Source organism: Daktulosphaira vitifoliae, unplaced genomic scaffold, assembly GCF_025091365.1.
Source record: "Daktulosphaira vitifoliae isolate Bord-2020 unplaced genomic scaffold, ASM2509136v1 Scaffold_1, whole genome shotgun sequence".
Classification (NCBI taxonomy): domain Eukaryota; kingdom Metazoa; phylum Arthropoda; class Insecta; order Hemiptera; family Phylloxeridae; genus Daktulosphaira; species Daktulosphaira vitifoliae.
In genome coordinates this window covers 20,267,029-20,291,352 of record NW_026099572.1, presented here as the reverse complement: position 1 = coordinate 20,291,352, position 24,324 = coordinate 20,267,029, and the positions used below count along the sequence as shown (strand labels likewise).

The following is a 24,324-nucleotide window of genomic DNA, read 5'->3' as shown; positions in this document are numbered from 1 at the left end:
AAAGTAATACAACAAACGCTATAGCAAAACATGTATGTCTTTTTATGAATAGTAATTAAACGCTATAATTTTTGTTAGGCAATTTTTTTTTACAACTACATGGGTTGATGAAGTATAAATCGCCTTATATTATAAAAAGACCACACGATTTTATTTGTTCGTAAAATGTTATGTTTACAACAGCTATATCACTTGAAAATAACGCCAAGAAGTGTAACTGACATTTCAAAGAAAGAGAAAAATAAGAGATAGGGTTTTATAGTACTTTCGTGCCGTTGTCAAAACCAACCAGACAATATGTCGATTCGCCACTATATACGTACATACCGATAAAAATGTGCACAATAGAAAGTAACGGCAATATAAAAAATTCACATACACATTAAGCTAAAACAATTAGGAATTATTTTTCAAAGAAATGTTGGCGAGATATTTGAAGTATTTTTTAATTAGTTTAAATTTCTGTGTAAATGTCATAGTCGAGTAAGTTATTTTAAAATATATACAATAGCATGTCGTCAAATGGAAATCTTTTTCTGTACAAGTAGAAAATTAAACCTGAGCCTTCTGCCGACTCATTCGTATAAGCGTACAATAAAAAAAGTTATCTTTAGAAACACAAAAAATATAATAAATTTATTCAAATTAAAACAATGTAAATTTCGTCAAGAATGTTGGCACACATTTTCATGCTTTCAATAATATATATTTATAGTACCAGTGAAAATGATATCACATCGAATAGAACACGAACCTTAAAAATATTTTTAATTCTACAAAAAATTCCGATTAAAACTTAATTGAGCACATATTGAGCTATGATTGAATAAAATCAGTATTTTCCAATGTCACATCAAAAAAAAGATACATACATTTCAATTAAAATGTTTGTGAATATTGTAATTTTAGGCCTTCCTGAGTTCAAATTTAGAAAGGATATCACGTTGTAATCTACGTGATAACGTTGAACCCTATAGTTCATTATAATATATTAAAATTCAATTACGCTATAAACGGATGATTTAATATTCCAAGATATACAGATATAAAATTAAATGGGCATTGCGTTCTAAATCATATAATTTGAATACATTTCAACAATAATTTGAAATTACAAAGGATATATCTATTGCATAGAAAATGTAATAATGTTGAAAAAACACGCAATCTAGACATTCGTTAGAAATTTTAAAAACTTGATTTTTTTCTAAGTACCAACAAAACATAATTAATAATCTATCGGAATCAAAGTAGTGGATAATTTGAAAAGTTTTCGCTAATGTAAAAGAAGAACATATAATTCTTAAGCCAATATCGTTTAATAGCTTCTAAATAACAAACTTTTTCTACATAATTCAATACATTAGTATAGTAATTAAATCCAGTTGAGTTTATTAAGTAAGTGAACCTATACAACAACCAGTTAATCATTTTATTATTTTCTTGGCTAAATTAAATGTTTTTGAAAACTCAACTCGTTCAAGTTTATAACAATCCAAATATTTAAGCAAATAATATTAAATTACTTATAAATGAAAACGATAACTCATATTTTAATATTAAAAATTGAATTTGTTAATAAATCAAGTTAAAATTTATTTACCTGTATAATTTGTAAATAATGTCGTTGGTTGACATTTTGGAATGGGACTAGACCATACGCCGTTACTACAGTTCAATATCGATGGCCCATTTAATTTAAACGTTCCTATTGGCTCTTGACATCTTGCTGATATAGTGTGATTGTGCGGTATTGTCGTATTGAGCTCCTAAACAAGAAATACCAGTCTAAAATTTGTCATTTAAATACTTTGAACAAATTTGCTCAAAAGCATAAAGAATTACTAATTATGTTCGTTATAAACACATATTAGACTTTGGTGAAAAACCGATTTTTACCATAAAATTCGGTACGGAGTGCGCGCAATGGACTATAAGGGTGACTATTACAACAACTAAGCTAATCATATTCATTTATTATTATGTAAATTCGTCGTTTTACTATATTTTTATTAACAATTTCTCGCAACTCCGTTACACGGTGTTAAACAAATGTATTTTACACGATAAAAAGTCGCGAATTACCGAGATCAAATCGCGCTAAAATTAAAAACCTGTAGGCCGTACCAATTAAACTGCTGTTGGTTTGAACGATAAAATAATGATATGTAAATTTAAAAAAAATAACGATAATTCCCTGAGATTGCGTCAAGAATTTATGATTTTTTACGGAGTACAATAGCTGCTATTGAAGTGAATTTTACTCGGCGCAAAAATAATGGCTCCGTAAATATTCAACAGTTCATTGACAAAAATGTTTTAACGATGGAGGAATACGACGGAGACTAGTGGCGCGTGAAGATTGACGAGTTGACACTGAATTCGTATTGAGAGAGCCGTGGCGGACAGGAAGAGGTGAAGTCGCAGGGTTGTTGGTACTCGTTGTTAATCCCTTTCAGTCACTCGTTAATTACTGGTACCGCCAGAGTCACATTTACATATAATTCACGTATTTATATACACGAAACCGCAAGGCAGTGGCGCCTGCTCTGTCGGAACAAACAGACGGGTAACTACACTTTGGTATTTCTATTATTATCGTTATTATTATATGATTGTAATTAAAACTGTCGTTGTGGCACCGGAATAAGGGACGCGGATAAACGAGAGCACAATAAAAGGACCGTTGTGTTTTGATTACACACCAGTGGCAGTTCTATTTGATTAGACCCAAACGTCCTATTATTAATATTGTTTGGTACCGAACCTGCTGCGTATATCGTTATTGTTATTATATTGATATGGTAAACGAGGAGAACAACAGAAATACAACACCGGCAACTACCGAAAGTGTCACTTGTAAATTGATTTCCGAGGTTTGTGCGACTTTCGGTCTAGTTCACTGTTGAAACTATTGCAAGAGGTCGGCCATCCTGACGACGGTATCCCTTTACAAGACCGCCGCAGTTTCACATTTGGATTTTGGCTCGGTCAAAAGAAGCCCTGAATTTAATTAGTTGATACAATATAACAATTCATTCGACCGTGTACGCCGGTCGACGAGAACAGAGAACTTTCCAGCAGTTAATATACTCGTGTACCTCCCCAAACGTTGTTTACCACTTAGTGTTGACATCATAGTTGCAGTATTTGTGAGGTTCGAAAATTAAACGCACCGGAGCTGTGTTGTTGTTGTTAAAAGAGACCGGCACCGAACCTTCGCCGCGCTCTCAGATAAACGTCCTGCAAACACAATCTTTTTTATTGCTTTCCTGCTAATGTCGACAATCATTAGAACATTTCGCCATCGACTTCCGTTTGATATCAAATATCGACCAGTCTTCTGACGCGTATGAAATCCTGCGGCAATTAATTAAATTTCGGTGATATTACATAGACATAATTAAAATATTAATGATGAATTCTCCGTTGTTTTAACTTAGTCAATTCGAATTAATGTGATTCGGTTTTGCCAAAACAGCCCGACTAAATTTGCATAGAGTTGTATGCAAATTTATTCCATTTCTTGAATATTTAAATTAATAAAACAATATTAAGTATAGTTCAACGAAACGCATAGATGTATAATAATAATAATAATAATAATAATTATAAACTCGACAAATAATCGTGTACCGTTGTGAACTCTATTTGTTAAAGCGCACAATTAAAACGCGGAAAAACTGTGTTGAAATATTTGAACACATTTTTGCTACAGATAACATTGTTAAATTAGAGGAAAATAGTCGGTATTTATATTGTGTGTTTTTTATTTGTCACAGGAAGTTATCCGGAATTTGATTTGTTATCATAGCGATGGCTATTGTTTGCCGCGACAATGCTTAACGTTTTTTTTTACCTTTTATAAAATAAAAAAAAACTACCACGGAGAATAAATGTTATTGGATAATATGTTTGTCCGTGCTACAATAATAGCAATATAAAAATAATACCAATATTTTCCAATCAAAGTCAGCAATGGCTAAGAGTATTAATAAAAAATAAAATAACGCACTCCCAACTACTATTATTGGAATTTGCACGTCCGTTCGCAAGTAAATGACGCGTAGGTCGATTGGTATATTATTCCGGAACGTTCAAATACCTATTATTTTGTAAATTGTTAGTGTTTTGTAATAAATTCAAATATAATACACCATCCGACGGATATAAAGCAATCATAAAAAAAGTCATAACGACGTAAGAACAGGGAGTGAAAGAAGACGAAAGGGCATATTATAAGAATAGGGTGGAAATGAGTTATCGTAAAAACTCCATAAAAATAAAAAGCATCCGAAAACAAATAGGTCGAAATAAATGATTACGTTTGTAATCTAATTTTGGGTAATAAAATAATCTAATTTCTTGGAAGCTGCAACATCTGCAGGTGCTTATTCATCAATGATGTGTACCTGGTCTACTTTAAAACCGCGCAAATGGCCTGTGTATATATTTCATTACCATATCGTTTTAGGCTTATACAAACTTTTATTTGTATCATACGATTATTCTCGTTAACAAAGTACTCGTACAACTTTTAATTGTTAATGACTTTTCGAACTATTCAGCGCATTAAACATGTCGTTACTTATATTAATATTGATCAGACTGCTGTAGGAAAAAAAAACTTAATACTAAACAGGACCCTGACAAAATGGCGGGATCGCAAAAGAATACTTTTGCGGCCCCTAAAAATGTTTCGCTTCGAGGTGTTCAATGATGATTTTTTACTCGATTATGTAAAGAACATATTGTAAGTCATTTAACAATTGGTCTTGTCAATAAAAAAAATTTCTACTAGGAACCACTAGATGGAAAAAAAGTATATTGTCTCTGAGTAAATTCATGTGCCGCGATCACTGCAATATCAACAGGCTACCTCGTCTTCGTCTTCCATAGTGACTATCTGTAGGCACGTCTTTTCTTTTATTACTCTTATGTGTTAAAAAATACTATTGTTTTATAGGACTGGTGTGTAAGCGCTTCGTGTCGCCCACAACTCAAGTGTTTTGACTTTATGATTCATATTATTCATCACGAATAAGTTTTAATGATTTTCCTTCAATGAATTTTATTTGTTAATTTTGAATATTTATTGTAATTATTTCTTATTTCTATCCAGCTAAATAACATATTTTTTAAGTTTTTCAATGCAATTAGCGTTATTAACTTATTTGTTATTCAACACGTATAGATGGTAGTTCTAAATGAAGAATTTGAATTTTACTTTTAGGCAATTTTTAATAAGTCATTTTTTTAAATATAAAAACATTAAATCTAAATTAAATACAGACATATAATAATTAAAATAAAAAAATCAGCGAATTTCTCCACACATTAAACACATCAAAAATATTGAATTCAACGTATTAGTTAATAATTTTTAATTTTGTTAAAATAATTAGACATTTATCTAGAATAGTGTAATGACCGACATTTTAATCAAGGTGTTAATAAAGAAACCTATTAGTAAGCTTGTACGTTTAATTATCAAAAACAAAATTGATTTAATAAATTTCGTGTTGAAACATTAGTTAGGAATAACGGCATAAATTTTTACAATAACATGGGGCAGGATTGTGAAAACATGTTTTTTAAAAAAAATCTGTTTAAAACAGAAATAAACAGTTTAAAATGTTTAAAACGCCCCATAAGACCAATGTAAATGTAAGAAAAAAAATTGCATTTTCGCATCAACTCAAATAAATTAGTATGATTTATTTCATGCAGTTGGCATATTTACAAAAACCGAAGAACAGATAAATATAAAAAAAAACATAGCTAGGACGTTTTCAAAAAGAGTAATAAAATTGCATAAAATGGCATTTAATTTATAATTTTTTTTATTCTGGTAATTCCTAAAACTGTATAGCAATATTTTTTAACAAAAATTACACTTCTTTAATATTTTTTTTAATAATATAATAGAAAAATCATAACATAACAACTCACTCTTAGCATATAAAAGCTTGATATACAAAGTGTCCCACCATGTTTTGACATTCTTAATAACTTTCAATCCAGCAAATTATTTTGTACTTTTATTTTTTAAATAATTTTTACAGTGTTGAATTACGTTATATACATATTTTTCAATGTTTGTCAATAACAAAAAAAATTTTTAATCAAATATATTAATGTATACATATTTTTCTTTTTTTATTTAAAACAGCCATGTTTTAATTTTTTTCTTACAAAAAATTATAGTAGATTAATGATAATTTTTGAATAAGCATTTTAATACATGGAAAAAGTGAGTAGTGCACGTTGAGTACAGCTCATACTATTTATAATGCATACTCGTGTTGTGTTGGGTTACATCCACTCAATGTATTAAAATGCTTGTAACTCAATACGTACTTATCCTAAAATTATCATTAATCCATTAACAATTTTTTATAATTAAATAGCTAAAAATGGCAAAAAAAATTTTTTTAATTACTTTTTATTATAAGAAATAAATAATAAAAAATATATTTTTAACGTAGTCCATTGAAGCTTTGCATCAATACTAAAAAAAAAGATAAATAACACAGATCATTATTTTCTTTGAAAATAATAACTAATGAATAAAAATAAAAAATTAAAACCTTTTAGTTACAATTATAATAATTTTATTATTTGATAGGATCGGATTAGACTTGGTTCATTTTTTTTATTTGAACCGGTCCCTATTTTACATATCCATATATAACGTATCTGGCGAGATTTTGACATTTTTAATAGCATTTGATTCAGCAAATATTTTTATTTTTTACTATTACTGTTATTATTTTTTAACTTCGATACGAAGCTGAGAAGGCATTAATTTAACTATGTTGTATTTTTTTTATGTCTGACACCACTTTTTCTTAGTTCTCATCGAACCAATTTTTATAAACGATAAGTCAAAAGATCATAAAATACATTTAATTGAATACATTGCCCTTAAAAATTAAAAAACTTCCCTCGTTGCTTACAAATGGGGGAAATCTTCAATTTCAATTTTAAAAAAAATACAATTTTTTAAATTGGTAAATTATGATATTTTTTAATTTTTTTTTTTAAACCACTTTTTTAAAAATGAACAAGTCAAAATAATTTTTTTTCATATAGATACCTTAGATAGTTCCCTTTAATTTGATATAATACATTTAAAACTTGACCCTTTAGCTGCCCACAGGGACGGATTCAAAATAGAAATTTTTTGACAAAAGTTAATTTTTCAATTTAATTTTTGAAAATGTTCCGGAAATACTGTGTCCTTTAAATATGTGTAAATTAAAGATTATTTTACGAACTATCAATTAAAAATAAAAAAATTTGTTCTGACGTCTTATATTTTATGTACAATTGGCTGCCTTAATTAATAATATGCTATTTTTGTGTTAAAATTTTCGATTTTATGTTTTTTACTTTAAATTGCTTTAACTTTTTGATAAATGTACGGCTCAACACAAATTTTTGTCTCTAAATACTATTTGTACTTAAGATTAATATAATTACACAAGCCATCATAAAACTTTGTCCACATCAAATTATTATTGATTTGATAATAATTTAACTTGATTACCTTGATACAATCAAAGTAATTAATAGATAGAATTTAATAAATTCAATTAAATTCTCATTACTCCAATATTATATAAATTTTTGCCATAAAGAGAGTTATTCTAAAGTACTGTGATGATAAGTTTTTATTTTTTATTTTATTGTTTTTGTAATGGAATTTGTTTACAGCATAACTCCTATTGTACATAATGTAATTTAATGCAATCAATTACCAAAAAGCAAAAATATACGGTAAATAACCCACTAATGAAGTTCAATACTATGAACAATAAATTTAGTTGTAACAATTTATTATTTTAATTCATTTTAGCTTGGATACGAATGTATTGATTTTACTATGAAGTATTTGTGTGTCTCCTCTTTTTTTCATCTCCTATTCATCAATTTTTTGATACCGCTAAAAATTTTATTTTTTGTTATTTAAACTCACCAAAAACTAATAATCACACAATTTATTATTTCTATTACTTTAAGCATAACACAGCTAGCAATCTAAAAAAATTATTTAAAAATTATACTCACCAGAATTATTTGATTCTTAAAGGATAATATGACATTTGGTGGTAATTCATCAAGTATGCACGATTTAAGTATTGGTTGAAATCTTCCATCGCCGTTTGATTCTAAAAAATAAAAGTTTTGTAAATAACGAACATTAAAAAAAATTGTAATTTTATATAATCTATAAATGCATGACTTTGATGCATTTATGCATAAAAGCAAAATTTGCCCTTTTTGTTCCTTTATTGTTAAAAAAATATCTAAAAACCTGTTTTGAAATCATAAAATATTGATAATATATTAGAGTAGAATCGTTAGATTTTAATGCAATAAAATAATGTTAATAGTCAACGTACAATAACATTAATAAGAAACTACTTGGAAACAAAAAAAAAAAATTTTTAATCGTTAAATTTTTAGGAAATGTAAATTTCACTTATGTTCCTCATAGAAATGAGTCCATTCATGTTCCTCTTTCCTAATCTTTTAAGGTAAACTTCCTAGTTTTGTTTCTACAAAAAGAACTCGTTTCAGGAATCTGTTCTTTTTGGAAATCAGTTATAACTTGTATTCTTGCCATGTACTCAAGTTGATGTACTCAATAAGTAAAATGAATAAATTTATTATTTAAAATTTGATTTCAGTTGTTTAAAATGATACAATTTTTATGTGTGTATACACAAAACTGATGCATACATCTCATGTTTATGAATTAGCAAATATAATGCAATTGCAATAATCGAGGGTACGTTTACTTTCCATAAAGTGATTAACATAGGCTCGTAAAGTCAATATATTTTTTATTTTAATAAAACAGTTGTTATATTTATTAAATTATGAACACATAAAACTTTTATAGCTAATAATCATAAATAAAGTTTATCTTCAAAATACTAAACCATATTTCAATAGTTAACTAAAATAATAAATAAAAAATAATAAACTTGACATTTTTCTTATCTTTTCTTTAATGTAAATTTTCTCTTATCCTACTAGAGTTTTCATAGATAACAACTAAGTTCTAAACGAGGGATATGGGAGTTGTTTGAGATATGAAACGATAACATAGAAAATTTAAATAATATGGTCTAATATTTAAAGATTTTATACATTCAATATACCATTATATTGGAAAATCAACGCTTGAAGTAAAAATATTTCACTCAAGACCTTATGTATAAACCTCTATTGGTATAAGATTACACTCATTTACATTTTATCACTTTTAATTTAACACTGTTAAGAAAATTTCTTCTCTTAATAATAAAAATTCAAAATAATACTAAAATATTCAAATAACCATATAACAGCACTATGATTATTACTGAAATGCATTGTACAGAAAAATTGTACTTTTTATCAAAACTTTTAATATACTTTAAAATTTAAACATTTAATGAAATATTGTTTTATTTCATACTAGATTTACTTATTGTTCATGCAGTAATTTTTTTATATAACAGGAATTATACGTTATAGTGTCGCATTATATTTCCGCATTACTTGATGCGTAAATATATAGTACTACTTGAAAACATATGTCATTTAGAGGACAGATGACAAAAAAATTTTTCAAACAAGAGTCATGCAGAATAATTGAACGTTGCATAACTCTATAATATAAAAATTACTCTTACAGTAATATTATTGGTAAAATTAAATATAGGTCACATATAAAGGTACTTAAAAAATAATAATATTAATACAATGTAATGAATATATTTGAAAAAACCTCAATATACAATTTTATTTAAAAATTACACCTCAAAATATTAACTTGTTCTATAGATATTTAATTAAATAAACTACTATAAAATGGTCATACTATAAGAAAATCCTTTAAGATTTTAAATATATTTACTAGAGATGTTTTCTTTTTTATGATTCTGCTTTTACTCGGTACTCGGTTAGTAAGAATTTTTGTACCCGTCGTTTACTAGGCACTCAGTATTTTTCCCAGCCTTGCTTTAAAAAATTATTATATTATATGAAAATATTTTTAATTGTAGTTTACAGTCCTAGCTCGTTATTATTATCATATTTACAATATTTTGAGTTACAATAATTGAGTAAATAAAAATGCTAGTTATTTTACTTTCCAAAATTACAAAGATTATTTATGTATATCAATAACCGGTTATATAACACACTGCAAAAACTATATGTATTACATCTGCGTATACTTATTTTCTTGTAGTCACTCAGCGCATATAGCCAATCATAAGTAGTGTTGTGTTGTCATTAATAAAAATATGAATGAAAAAAGAGAAGAAATCTTTCAAGGCATACTTTATGCCATCATATTATTATGAAATAATTAAGATGTTTTTTTAATTCGATAATTTTAATGAGATTCAATAAGTATTTTTTATCACAATACAACTATTATTTCAATCGATACTTAAAAGATTTTAACTTATAAAGTTATTTTTTTTAATTATCTAAATGAATATTTTATAATGGAAAATTGACATACGTATACAAGGTGGAAAAATGTTGGAGAGGGTCAAATGTTATTTTTATCTAACTTCATTTTTTTTTTTAATACGCATAATTTTTTCAATTTTTAGGAGAGTAAAATCTATATATGGGGAGGTTTCATATTTACACCTTATGCCTGTATTGTAGCTTTAATTTAAATAAACAAGATAGTTAGAAATTTAATATTTTAACTTTTTTATTTCATTAAAGCTGAAAATTTGTCTACCTGAATTCTATTCGGTACTCGGTTAGTACATATTTACTACTCAGGACATCACTAATATTAACTATAACTAATCTGCCTGTGATATTGTACTAACATACCTTTGAAAATTCTTTTTTGATTAGGAAATATTTATGCAAATAAAATAAGAGACTCCTTGGCGTAAAATAAAAATATCCTAGACTTAATTTTCAAAAACAAAAAAAAAGACAAATTTTAAAACTCGCTTTTTTATTCAAATAACACTTTTATTACTGTTTTAAACTTATTTGATAGACAAATTAGTGACAATAACAAACCTTGGCACAAAGGACCAACCCATTGACCTGCTATACACTTTATTTTACAGACTCTGGACGGAGCATCACTTGATGGCACTATAGCTTTTTCATCGTTTACAGGTGAAGGGGATGGTAAATGTGCGGGAAACTTCACTTCAGACAACGATGAAAAATCTGGCGATATGCCGGATCGAGGCACTACAATAGTGCCGTTCAAAGTAAAACCGGGAGAAGGACAACCTTCTAGAACACAAAAAAACCATCATTATAAGTAAAATACACATTTATAGGTATAAAACATAAAATATTGTTCATATGTTACAAATACCAAAGAAGTCATTTTTAAATACCATCTTCAGATTGTTTTATATACGAATTATTACTAAAATGTATAGGTTTCAAAAGCTTTTACGCGAATAGAAATAGACACTATGTAATAATTGACATTTTAATCAAAATTTATTAGACAATAAATACAAAAATACGTTTTTTGTTATGAAACTCTCAAAGTATAAACATTTACATATTTCATGAACAGTTTGCTCGATTACCCCAAAATTTAAATCAAATCCCATTTCAATATCTATAATTATTAAATAACTGTATCTGTCAAAAAAATTTGGTAGTTTTTTATGGAAACGTTTGAAAGTTTTTAATAAGGATCAATGTTTATAAAACAATGATTTGAGTCCACTGAATTTTTATGCTGAATTGGTCTATAAAATAGAGTTTTACCTATAAAATGTACATTTTGTTAATATTTCACATGATACATTAGAGAGCTTTATTGTCGATATTATAACCAACACGAAATATTTGTTGGTGTCCTTGCGTTTAAATGTGTCAAGATGAAAATCTTATCAGCTTAAAAGAAATTTAAAACCACAAAGGATTGAGGCACTTAATTTAATTCTGCTTTAACAAAGTATTAAAGGCAAAAATAGATTCCCAAATATTATCAAATTTTCACTACTGCAATATGTTTTTAAAATAATTGAAAAAAAAGTTCTTATATTTTTATATGTTTGTGGTAAAAGTTAAACTTAATTTTCAACACGTACAAATACTTTGTACATGTTTTACTTTTACAAAGTTGCGCAAAGTGAAAAATTATACTATTATCGAAGAAAATGGTTGTATTTGCATTTATATGAAAAATTAGACAGCTACCTAGATAGTTGAAACTCCTGTTTGTAATGAAGTAAAAAAATATTGCCAAGACTTTAATAGCTTACTAGTCCAGCCAAAAAATGTAATATCGCATAAACTCAACCATTAGTTATACATTGTAACTTGAAATAAATATTTTTTATTTGTGTAAATTTTAAGCAAAAAGGGTAAAAGTAATAAAATATCCACTTTAACATAGTGACAGTAGTAGTCACTGTGTATAGTGCAGTACCATACCTACTTTTAGTGTCTTGTATCACTCCCCAAGTGACCGTATCATAAACCTACGCCAAACTTTTAAGCCTTACGTTGTAAATTCTTTACTTTTATACAGACCATTACAAAGTTTTTTTTTTTTGCCATTTTATAACAAAACCATTTTTCAATAAGATTGTTTTTTTGTAATTCACTATCGTTAGAACACCAAAACAAAAAAATATTGAAAAAACAAATTTCTTAAATGATTGATTGAATAATTTTATTTAAGAATTAAAAACTGAAAATTTTTAATTAAAAGACAAATTTGGAAATTATAATCTTTTATACTTTTAATGTAATAAAGGCATGATAATTATCCTTAAAAACTACTTCTTAGTGCAAATACAAATCATCTAAGTTGTATACATAGTCATAAAACACGAAGACTATAAAAACAATAAACATAAAAAAAACTGTTGATAAAAGAAATATTTTCCATTGTTTTATCAAAAAACTTTTTAAACAAAATTGCTGGGCCGCGTTTTTTAATTTTCAATTCTCTTTATCTATGCAAAGTTCATCTTCATTTGCGATTTCTAAATGAACCACGCCAATGATCAGAGTGGATGGTAGCAATTAAGAGAGTTCCCACGTTGTTATATGCATATTGTTTAATTAAAAAGTAAAAAGTTTAATTAAATTAAACTGGAGTTTGTATATACTCGCGGACTAGCCAGAAACAATTTTCCTTGATTTTGTTGTCTCACATTTGTCATAAAATTGATACATATAATGCTTTTCTCCTTCCGAATCATCCAAAATTTACAAAGATATCAGTTATTATAACTATTAAAATCGAACCATTGCGATCCCTTTTCAAAGCCCATAATTACGATAAAACGACTTGGCACAGATAAATACTTTCAAAATAATAACAATAATAATGATAGACCGAGAGATAGTCGTGTACGTGTTCAATTAGAAAAGCAGTAAAGCATTTTTTTCTTCTGTTCGCCAGACCATTGATCGATTTTCACGGGCCTGCCTCTTATACTTATACAATATAAATACGAGAATGCCGTGGGGTTACGTCTGTGTACGTGAGTTTGTGTGGGTGTGTGTGTACATCTAAAGTTAAAAGCACCGGAACACGAGGAGGAAACTATCACTTACTCTCGCCTCCTTCCTCTTAAAGGCAAAGGGGTCGCAATGCCCGTTGTATTGTCATCATTTAATGAATTCTGAAAGGAAGCAATGTCGTCGTATTAAGAGTGTGGACGAATTCTTCACCGCACAAGGTTATTTAAGACAAAAGCAGTATTGTTTCAATTGCACGAGAACATAATTGCTAAACTTATTTTAAAACGACAACTATAACAAAACTCGAATAAACTCATTAATAACGTATTGATTAAAAATTACTTGATCAAATCAAAAATTAATCAAGAAATAAAATGTATGTTGACATAAGTGGAAAAATTCACTAAAATTTAATTAAAATATTGGAACAAACAAAAGAAAACTGTCACAAATGTTAAATTTCTCTAATAATTTATTTCAACTTAAATACTAATAATGTAAACATATAAATATAACAAACGTATAAAAAAATGTAATTACTCTTGATCTCGGAACAACGAAGTTGATTAATTACTACTGGTAGGCAAAAAAAATAGTTATACATGCACTGTGAATATAAAGCAATGACGTTTTTCTATTCATATTAAATTAGAGTGAAAACGACAATGTAAATTCAAAGAGCATTATTCGTGTAGCATAAATATTTCGTGAACTAATTAATTTTAACATCTGCTTAATTATATTAATGTGCAATTCACTGAAGCTGAATGTTCAAGAGTATTGAAAAATAATGATATACTACAGCAAATAATTGAATTGAAAAATCCGATTGAGCACATAACGTAGTGTTAAAATCAAACGACCCGAATTTATTAAAAAATACTGCTTTATATCCGCATGAATTGTTTGGTAAATTATGATATTATGAATATCGAAAAATAACGGCGTAACTACAGTTTGGAGAGCAATGTTTTCTTATTTCAAAATAATCAGTAAACATTATGCAAACATTTAAAAAAAACCCTGCTCTTGTACAGTGTTTTCCAACTTCAAAATGTTTAAAGGTGCTTACTGGGCCCCGGGGAAGTAGTAATTCTTTCAGGGTGTATAAAAAAAAATTTATTGGAAAACAAGGGGCAACATAAAAACCCTTTGACGCGTTGAAAATCTACTAGCAACTACTTTTATCAAGAATAAAAACAAACTTAGTTTCTTTTGACGTGTATTAAATTTGTAGACAGAAAGAGCATAACATTGAAGTACAATAATCGTCTACGTTTTGAAAAATTCTAAAAATCTTATTTGGTTCAAATCGTACATGCTATCAAACTACGACAGTAATATTCCACAAAAATCTTATAAATTAAGAGTTAAGATTTAGACGAGTATAAAAAATAAATGCGTGAAAAAGAAAAACCAGAGTAGAACAAAGTCATTTGCTTATGAACGTAAAAAGATTTATAAAAAACTTCACTACGGAGAATGACTGAACTCAAATCTCGGCTTCTAACATTTATATAATTCAGGACCCTCTTAGACAGGGTTTTGATATAGGATAAAAGTTGCTGATGTAGCGGCTGATATGTCTTTAGTTTTTCGAGTAATATTATACAGAAGCCATCACAAAGTTTGTTATCTTTGGACCAATGAACCAGGCAGTTGAGGGTGAACGACGAGAAAAGTTAAAAAGTTAATAATATAACAGATGTTTTTGTTCATGTCCCGAGAACCGTGTTATTTATAAAGATCACAACATTTTCGTACAAAAAATTAATATTGGCTTAGTAAAAAAGAGTAAAAGAGGAAATATCGGCATGATAGAGATCCAATATGAGCTTCGAATAAAAGATAAATGTGAGAAAACCGGACACCTGCAACTTGACGACTCTTTTGTAGTATTGGTCTCGATGTTTTATTCGACTTCCGAACACCAAATTCGACCCTTTGGAAATTTAAACGTTAACCTTTCGAAAATGGAAAATACAACCATTTGGTCTATACACTCAAAACGAAACCTTTTTCTGAAAATAAAGTCTTGACATAGCATGAAGTTCTATGCATTGTATGTTTTTTCTTTTAGTAAAAAGTCATGATCCAATAGCTCATGCATTTATTATTTAATAATCAATAGTTTTCCGATATTCTCGTACGAAATATACGTATACATATATCTTCTATTTCGGTACAAAGGTGTATAGTTTTTGATAAATTAAAAAGAATTCATTCACACTATAATCTGTTGCGCGATTTTTCAGCACAATTAAATGTTTGATTGGTTAGCTGCTTATAAAAAAATATTGTTATTTCCTGAAGGACAATTAATTTTAGCACTATTGCAATACCATTAAGTTGTCATTTAGTCGATGCTTAGTGATTTATGATTCTTAAGTGTTACAAGAATCTATGTTAGAACGGCACCAACAATTAAATGGATTTTGTAAAACAATTTAACAACTATTCGGTGCAATAGGTTACTTAAAGGATACTGATGAAATACATAGAACAAACTCTAATAGTACTTATAAAATTGCTTCCTGGAGATCGTTTACAACTATTTACGTTAGTTTGAAAATATCATTCTAAAAGCAAACAATTTCACAAATAAATAGCCATAGCTTTTATAAAAGCTATTTCTACAAATAAATAAACATCATAATAAAATAAAAAACATAATTTGTCATATTTTACAAAAAAAAAAAAACTTTTGTAGAAATAAACAAATATTTTTTTATTTTTTTGCTTAGGAAATATATTGTATTTTGAAAAGTACTGCGTTTTCAAGAAAATCTTGTTTAATTATATAGGTATACAAATATTTATATTAAGTACACAAATGCGTGGAACTTCAATTGCTATTTCAACCTCATCATTAACAGATTTAGTATCATCAAAATTAAACTACTGTGTATGCTGTATGTTTATATAAAATAACAAAACTCGTTAACTCTTTGGGTGTTTATCCAAACTCTTGCTCTTTCAAAATTACGTTCTATCTTTACTTTATACGTATCTTTCAAATTATAAACATTTACTTTGGCCCATATACAGTACAAATAAATAAAAAAGAAAATTTCCACTAACATTATTTAGGTAAAAATTTAAAACAAACTTCAAATTTTCAAAGTCGTTGTTAAAAGGATTTTAAAATTGAATGGATGTTCGTGTTTCTGTTTGATTCTTTTTTTATCTTACCGCTGGCCATTAACTATTGGCATCAGTAAAAGCGCTGTGCTAATAATATAACAGTAAATTTTTACATCACGGTTACAGGTACACGAAAAACATTTTTCCTCTATTTCATTTTTTTAAATTTACTATCAGTTTCCTCGGGAGAATTATGTAATAACTGATGGTCATTTTTTCAGTAATATTATATGACCGCTAAAAAAAAAAAAAAAAGGGTGCACGAAAGATAGGCCGCAGTTATATAAAAATATATTAAACAAAATATATATATATATATATATAAATACACTTATTTCATTAATTATTCAAATTGAGTTCAACTGTTATCCCAGAAAATGTATATAAGATTACATTGATGACTTCTGTAATCTAAAGTAAAAGATAACACGATTGTTAAATTGATAAAGGTTGGTTTTATGATAACGAAATATCTTTTTAAAATTTATTACTTGTTCACTTCTTAGATATTTATTTGAAAAAATAAATTTTATCTAGAAAAAAATAGAACAATAATAACATTGTTGTTTAACATAAATTTTTAGCAATATATAACTATTTGTTAGATTTTACTAATATTTATTTTTTAACATAAATGCGAATCTAAAAGGTTTAGTTAAATATTTAATAAGTTATTTATAGTTTATTACTATATATAGAGATTTCATACTTTTCTGAGTAAATAAAATTATTTTTAAAAACTTACTAACCCGAATGAGTAATTCATGATAGGTTTAAACTGAGTTTTATTTATTGTAAGTTAATTTTTCGTTATTTTGATTAAAATTTATCATATTAATTACTTTCGTAAATTTAATATTTGTAAATTTCCAGTCAGTTGTCGAATGTATTTTATTATCGCCATGTAATTTCGCAACGTTTTGATTGGAAAATAAATATGTTATTACCCGTACAACATAATAATATATTTGCAAGCGATTTCCTACTGAAAATATATGTTACTTATACTACATTTTCAATATGAGGTCGATTGGGGTAATATGAGACATAAATTGTTGGATTCTGAGTAGCAAATTGAATATTGTTGAACCTCGGCAATTGAAATATATAATAATATTATCTACTATATAAAATTGTTCCCATTCAATATTGGTTTATACAAGGATTGAATTTTGTAATATAAACATTTTTAAAATGTGTAAAATAACACCAAAGTTGATTTTATAATAAATATAAGGTACATTATACGGATTTTCAAGTCATTTGATAATTTATTAAAAAACGTACGTCCCTTGTGTGATTATTTTTTAAACCCATGACAAATTATCATTTAAAGTGTTTATCACTCTTGTTACTTTTTCTCATAAACTGTCATTCAACTAAAAATTTGAAAAACTGATTCCAAAATCAAATCAAATTCAGCATATTTTGTATAAAGTTTTTTAAATATTACATTTTTATGACAAACAACCAATTTAGATTTATAAATAGAAATATATTAGATTTTAATATATATACTAAAATTAATCAATTGACGATTCCAACTATTTTCAGGGGGTACATTAAATCTTATAACTAAACACCTTCATCTAAGAATATTATTATTATTATTATTATTATTCTTTCTTGGAGAAAAAATTTAATTTAAAAATGTTATTAACAAAATACTCGGTCAGGTTAAAAATTAATAACAGAAACAATTTACAAAGCGTTTATTAAAATTCTATAAAAAAAATACTAAGAAATCACCGTAAATATGACAAATGCTTGTCGTTTTAGAATAAATCATTTATGCCTACGAAGTAGAGTGACTAAAGTGCATTAAAGTTAGGTGATCATGAGGAAGAGATGTTAAAGGAGAAAAATGCAAATACTATAGTCCTTGTTCAAAACCAACAATGATGAACGATATAGGAATTAGAGCGGTACATTAAACTCATTTGAATACCCGAATGGACTTAAAACCGTCCACAACCATTTATTATAAAAACCATTGTCAAACTATTTTTTATATTCAACGTACACTGATTTTTAAAAAAATGAAATTTATATTTTTACGCGTGTGTTAAATTGAAAGAGTGAATGCAAAAAAGTGTGATCGGAACGAAATCAGTCTAAAGACATTTTTTTTTTTACTCTCTTCGTCTCTTATTACATTTGTCGGCATTTTATTTACTCTACTCTTTAACCAAATATTATATTTCTCATTCGGTTTCCATTATAATATGTTTACGTTATACTGTACTCTTAACAGTTTTAATACATCCCTACGTGGCTTTATATTTCGAAAATTTATTGAGAAACATTTGTCATTGAGTGATATATCTCAATGAAAAACTGATATTATTAAATTGACTATTTACACAAATTTGTCAACACTCATTCCATCTATTAAAAAAAACGTAAATTTTTCGTAGAAAATGAATCGTAATTTCATGAACACTCTTAATTCATCGGAACCACTCAGAATCAAAACTTTGATGAGTATTTATAAATGATGCTTCGTGTAAATAATAAATAAATGATAGTAATACATTACTGAGACCAAGAGTAAAAACCGTATTTTTATTTTTTTAATTTACTTTATTTGATAGGTAGTTTGAATTTATAGGTTTGCAGTTCAACAAAAACAAAATCATACTAAACATTTTTTTCTAGCCATTTGTTACATAAAATTGATCATTTAACAATTGAATACTGTTGCAAATTAGAAAAAAAATTTTAAAATACTAAATTCTACTCCTAAATTAAGTATAGAAATAAATTAACTACTTTAAAAATATGTTATGTTCAAATGATCTTGTTTTTTTATTCTACACTGCTAGTCATTAACTAATAAGTGCTAATGTACAACTCGTATTTTCATTATTATAACTTTTTTCTAATTTAGATTTCAATTATAAAGCATTTTTTAACAATTTATTATATTTGTTAGCCCACCCGTACTTCATTTTATTATAAGAAAAAATATATATTAAATTTTATAAGCCTTCAAAACTTAAACATCAATTTTGAATATTGTCAGTATATATTAACAAATTTATTATCAAAAATATACGATTAAGTGAGCTGTGCATTCATTAAGGTTTATCGATACGATACAGTATACTATTCAAATACGAAGTGATATATTTCTTCACTATAGAATTATTATGTTTACCAGAAAATTAATTCAAGTTTTTAGCAATTAATATTTGTTTCAAATAGCTTCATACATTCACACTATTCAAACGATACTTTATTTATGAAGTTACTTTAATTCTTCTTCATCTTTCTCGTCTTAATCCCAACTACTTGAGGTTGGCCACCCTTATTCTAAACTTCCACTTGACACGATCTCCCACATCATCTGTCCTCATATCGCATTCAATAGCATCCCTTTTTTGGTCTTTCTCTACCTTTTCTTCCTTCTATAATCTATAACTGTTCTTACAGCTTCCTATTCTTCTCTCCTCATAACATAACCAAACCATCTAAGTCTATTTGCTCTCATCTTATCCAAGATTGACGCTACCCCTATATTCTCTCTTATATGCTCGTTCCTTATCCTATCTTCTCTAGTCACTCCAATCATCCATCTAAGCATTCTCATCTCTGCTACACTCATTCTCTACTTTACTTTCTTATCAACCACCTAACACTCTGAACTATACATCATAGCTGGCCTCACTACAGTCTTGTAGAATTAACTTTTCAGCCTCATTGGAATTCTTTTATCGCATAAGACGTCATACGCTTCTCTCCACTTCAACCACCCGCACTTAATCCTGTGTCTTACATCTTCGTCAATACAACCGCTCCTTTGCACAACTGACCCTAAATACTTAAAACTTTCCACCTCTCCAATCACGTCCTCACCTATTGTCACTGATCTCCTCATTTCACCTACCTCGTGTTCTCCTTTGTCAAACTCGTACTCTATATACTCTATCATACTTCTACTTATTCTTAAACCCTGTTCTTCAAAAGCTGATCTCCACACCTCTAGCCTTTGATTAATTTCCTCCCTATTTTCTCATATTAACACTATATTGTCAGCAAACAATATGCACCATGGAACCTCTTCTTGTATTTCTCTAGTAATTTCTATGGAGTTATTTTAATAAATTAAAAATTACGTATTTTATTAGTAATAAGTTTGTTAACATCGGAAATCTTAATAAATATTATTAAGATATCTTAATTAATATTATTGAAACATTTTCCGACATCTAAAATTAATTTGCCTAATCGAATTTTTTTCAAAATTATTCTTTGAATTAGCAACCAATTGAAAATTTATTGGCTATTGGTATAGCTATATTAATATTGGTCGCTTCATTAGCGTTTAAAAGAATAACCCTTCTTAGTACCATATTGAAATTGCAGTAATTTTTTTTTTACCCATATTTCATATTCAGGTAAAATAACATTAAAACCATTTTTCAGCTATTTATTAAACAAATTAGGATAATCAATATGTAATTAATGGTTATAAGCAATATATCATTATTCTGAAAAGCTTATCTTTTTTGTTTTAAGTTTGTATGAAACCGTAAAAACTTTCGCAATCATTTATTTATAATTAGGATATCGATAAAATGATTAATGAACTTTAAGATTGATTAGTATTTTTTTTCTTAATCCTTAGAAAAAAAAAATCCGAAAAAAATAGTCGAGATCTACCATAGTGGGAAACCGACATAACAAACTCTACTATAGTCTGATATTTGTGGTTGTATAAAGAAAAAATTGAAACATTTTAACCAAAATTAACCGAATACTCTCTGAAGACAAGTCGTTTAGACAATCGTTTTTTAATGTTATAGCACACATCAAAATCTTTAATTTAACAAAAATTGTCAAACGTTGCAAAACATATTCAAAATTGAGTTGGAAAATAAAATTTGTATGCGTGGGTGGTTTTACTTAAATCCTCCTATACTTTGATTCAGTAGCATATAAAGAGGGAGACAAATGAAACCCTTCCCCATTGACAGCAATATTCATCTTTAAATTAAAGTGGTGAAAAAAAAGAAAAAAGTAACAGTTTTTTAGATAAATACAAATATATAAAATTTGTTCAGATTAAAAATTTAAATTGTAAAATTTTAACTAACTTGCTTTTGCATTGAAGAGTTTACTTAACATTTATTGATACGTTGAGGGTTCACACCCTCCCCTCTCACCACACTAACACACAGAAAATTAGTACCAGCTAAAGTTAATACTTGCAAAATTTTATAGCCAAATTAATATTAAAGGAATAAAAAGAATTATATACTGTACGTGTAATTCGCGTAATTTTATAATAATCAATAAACTAAATATATTTTTCTATGCAAATTTAAACACTGATGATGATTTTGATACGTATTTTTTAATTTTACTAACGTGTTTTAAGGGGTAAAATTTATATCGCGATTCATGAAAGTATTACTTCTTTATTGTAATAAAAGATTGGAACTACATAGACTTAGGTCTTTTAGCGCCTTGTACAAGAATTATTTTGTCTCCAGTACAGCCACACTCATTGATTATAACTAAATCCGCTGGTCCTATTTTTACCCTAAATAAAATCCGAAAAAAATCGGTTGCCTTCCCCTATTGTAAATTTATATGCTTGTCACAAAGTTATCAACATTTATTTCCTGATGAATAGAGAAGACATAAACAAGTATTTTCTTCGAAACTTAATTTATTACTACTAAAATTCAACACACGATGTCATTGTGATCAACGTCAACAACATCGCTAAATAAAAATACGCCGTTCAATTCATAAATGAACATCATCAACATCATTGGAAGTGCGAATTTATTTATTTTTCCTATTTAAAGGAATAAATATATTACAATGTGTATTAAAATCAATACGATAAAAAGTTATTATTTAATTACAAAACAAAGAAAGGAATAAACTTACTCCTAATTATCTACTCACTTTCGAGTTTACTTAAGAAATGTATTAAAAAGAAAAAGATTATAGAACCCAAAATATTTCTATATAAAATGTTCAACTCGTATAACATTAAGAACAAAGTGTTCAAAAAATTAGAGAGATGAATATTCAATTCAGTTTAGGTTTAGTACAAGAAAATTCTATACAGAAAAAATAATTTTTGAGATAAATGCATTTTTATGTTTTACTATTGCGTAACCTTTGATAGGGACAATTTAGTGAGCTCTGATTGGTTTCATCTAACAATGTTATCTCTCTACTTTTGATTTTCTATGTTACAATATTTTTTCTTTCTGTAACAATTTCAAACTTTCAGGAGCTCATAAAAATTTATCCCTGAATTTTAATGTTATAAAATCTAAATAATTACACTACATTATATTATAATGTTATTTAATTTTAAATAAAAACAATTTTTATCATACATTGGACATTAATAATATCATCCTAGTAAAATAAAAACGTATACGTTAATAATTGAAAAATGATTAAATTTGCATGATAAATGTGCGTCTCACAAAAAAATAATTTATAATAATATTAACAGCCCATATCTGTAATAAATTCTATCAACATAGTTAAAATCGTCATAGGTAATAGTCAACCAATATCTACAGTTGTAAAAGTAATATTTTAGAGTAAATATTTCTATTTTGGGATAGCTTAAAGTATTATATGTCCCTCTATGCGACATCAAATTCGTTTTAGTATAGTGGACTACTTACTGCGTTTAAGTTTACTTTTATCTTTGCTTTTTCCATTTTTCTTTTTTGTTAGTTATAATATTATATAATATTTGACATTTAATAAAATATAAATAACTCACAGGTAAAAATGAAACAATGAAAAGACCATGTCTAACAGTATTGTTAGAAATGTTACTAACTTCAAATACCTGTAATTCGGTAACGTAGGCAAATGGTTAACTGTGGTTTGCACACGTACATAAGTGCTGAAGGACGAAGAATCAAACCGTTTTATTTATTTTAAGGGCCTTTCTTTCGATAGGTCCTTTTTGAATTGAACTTTTCATTCAATCGATTTCAAAATAATCAGTACCTTTTATGATTTCATCTTGGTTATATAATTTTTGGTTAAGCGTTTTTTTTATCTTCTTTTTTATATATATATATATATATTGATTTTAAATATAAATTCAGACATTAAAATGAGAAAAAAAATTACCTGATTTGTCTTGCTGACCACTTGCTGCCGAGAAAAGTAAACATTTAGTGATGACCACTATCAGCACGTACGACAGATCCATTTTTAAAGTGCGTTGTGATTATTTCCCCTAAATGTTGTTAAGACATTTAAAAAGCTACGAGTGGAGTTACGATGAGGAGGGGAATCTGTGACATTTTCATAATAGTTACGATAGATTTCCTTTTGTGGCGACACAAAGAAATCCTGTGCAATCAACGAACGCCAACGGCGCCAGCGGAAAACTAACACGCTGATTTTCCTACCGCCAACGAAAAACGGATTTCCCGGCACGTAAGTACACACCGTTTTTTGGTCGAAGGGACGCAAGCGTAATCACATGTACAAGTGAAAATACATAAACGCAAGCGCGTTCCAACATCGCTGACGACGGTTGACGCTAATTTTGTTAAGAAGTTTCGACAAACCGTCATTTCAGAAACATTCGATTTACTATCTATTCATGAAGATACAATAAAGTCAATCATTGCTTTATTTTTTTTCTGTAGACGATTACCACGACGTTTATATATAAAATCTACCATTTCGCCA

General features: G+C 27.4%; 2 protein-coding genes across 3 annotated transcripts in view; both read right to left on the bottom strand.

The window, feature by feature from the left end:
- Positions 1–13,832, bottom strand: part of LOC126893595 (peptidyl-alpha-hydroxyglycine alpha-amidating lyase 1-like) — a 68,501-nt gene extending 54,669 nt beyond the window's left edge. The window contains exon 1 of the mRNA XM_050663956.1: positions 13,828–13,832. The gene's annotated coding sequence lies outside the window, so the exon portion shown is untranslated. The remainder of the gene's footprint in view (positions 1–13,827) is intronic.
- The window catches only part of LOC126893590 (locomotion-related protein Hikaru genki), a 54,847-nt gene extending 30,774 nt beyond the window's left edge, over positions 1–24,073 (bottom strand). Inside the window, exons 1-4 of one of the 2 annotated variants that reach the window (XM_050663945.1) lie at positions 23,755–24,073; positions 11,056–11,280; positions 8,074–8,174; positions 1,604–1,769 (exon numbers count right to left, since the gene is read on the bottom strand). In XM_050663945.1, the coding sequence (XP_050519902.1) occupies positions 1,604–1,769; positions 8,074–8,174; positions 11,056–11,280; positions 23,755–23,836 (574 nt within the window). In that variant the 5' untranslated portion in view covers positions 23,837–24,073. The remainder of the gene's footprint in view (positions 1–1,603; positions 1,770–8,073; positions 8,175–11,055; positions 11,281–23,754) is intronic. The other variant, XM_050663946.1, reaches the window with a different exon arrangement.
- Between the last annotated feature and the right edge of the window lie 251 nt (positions 24,074–24,324).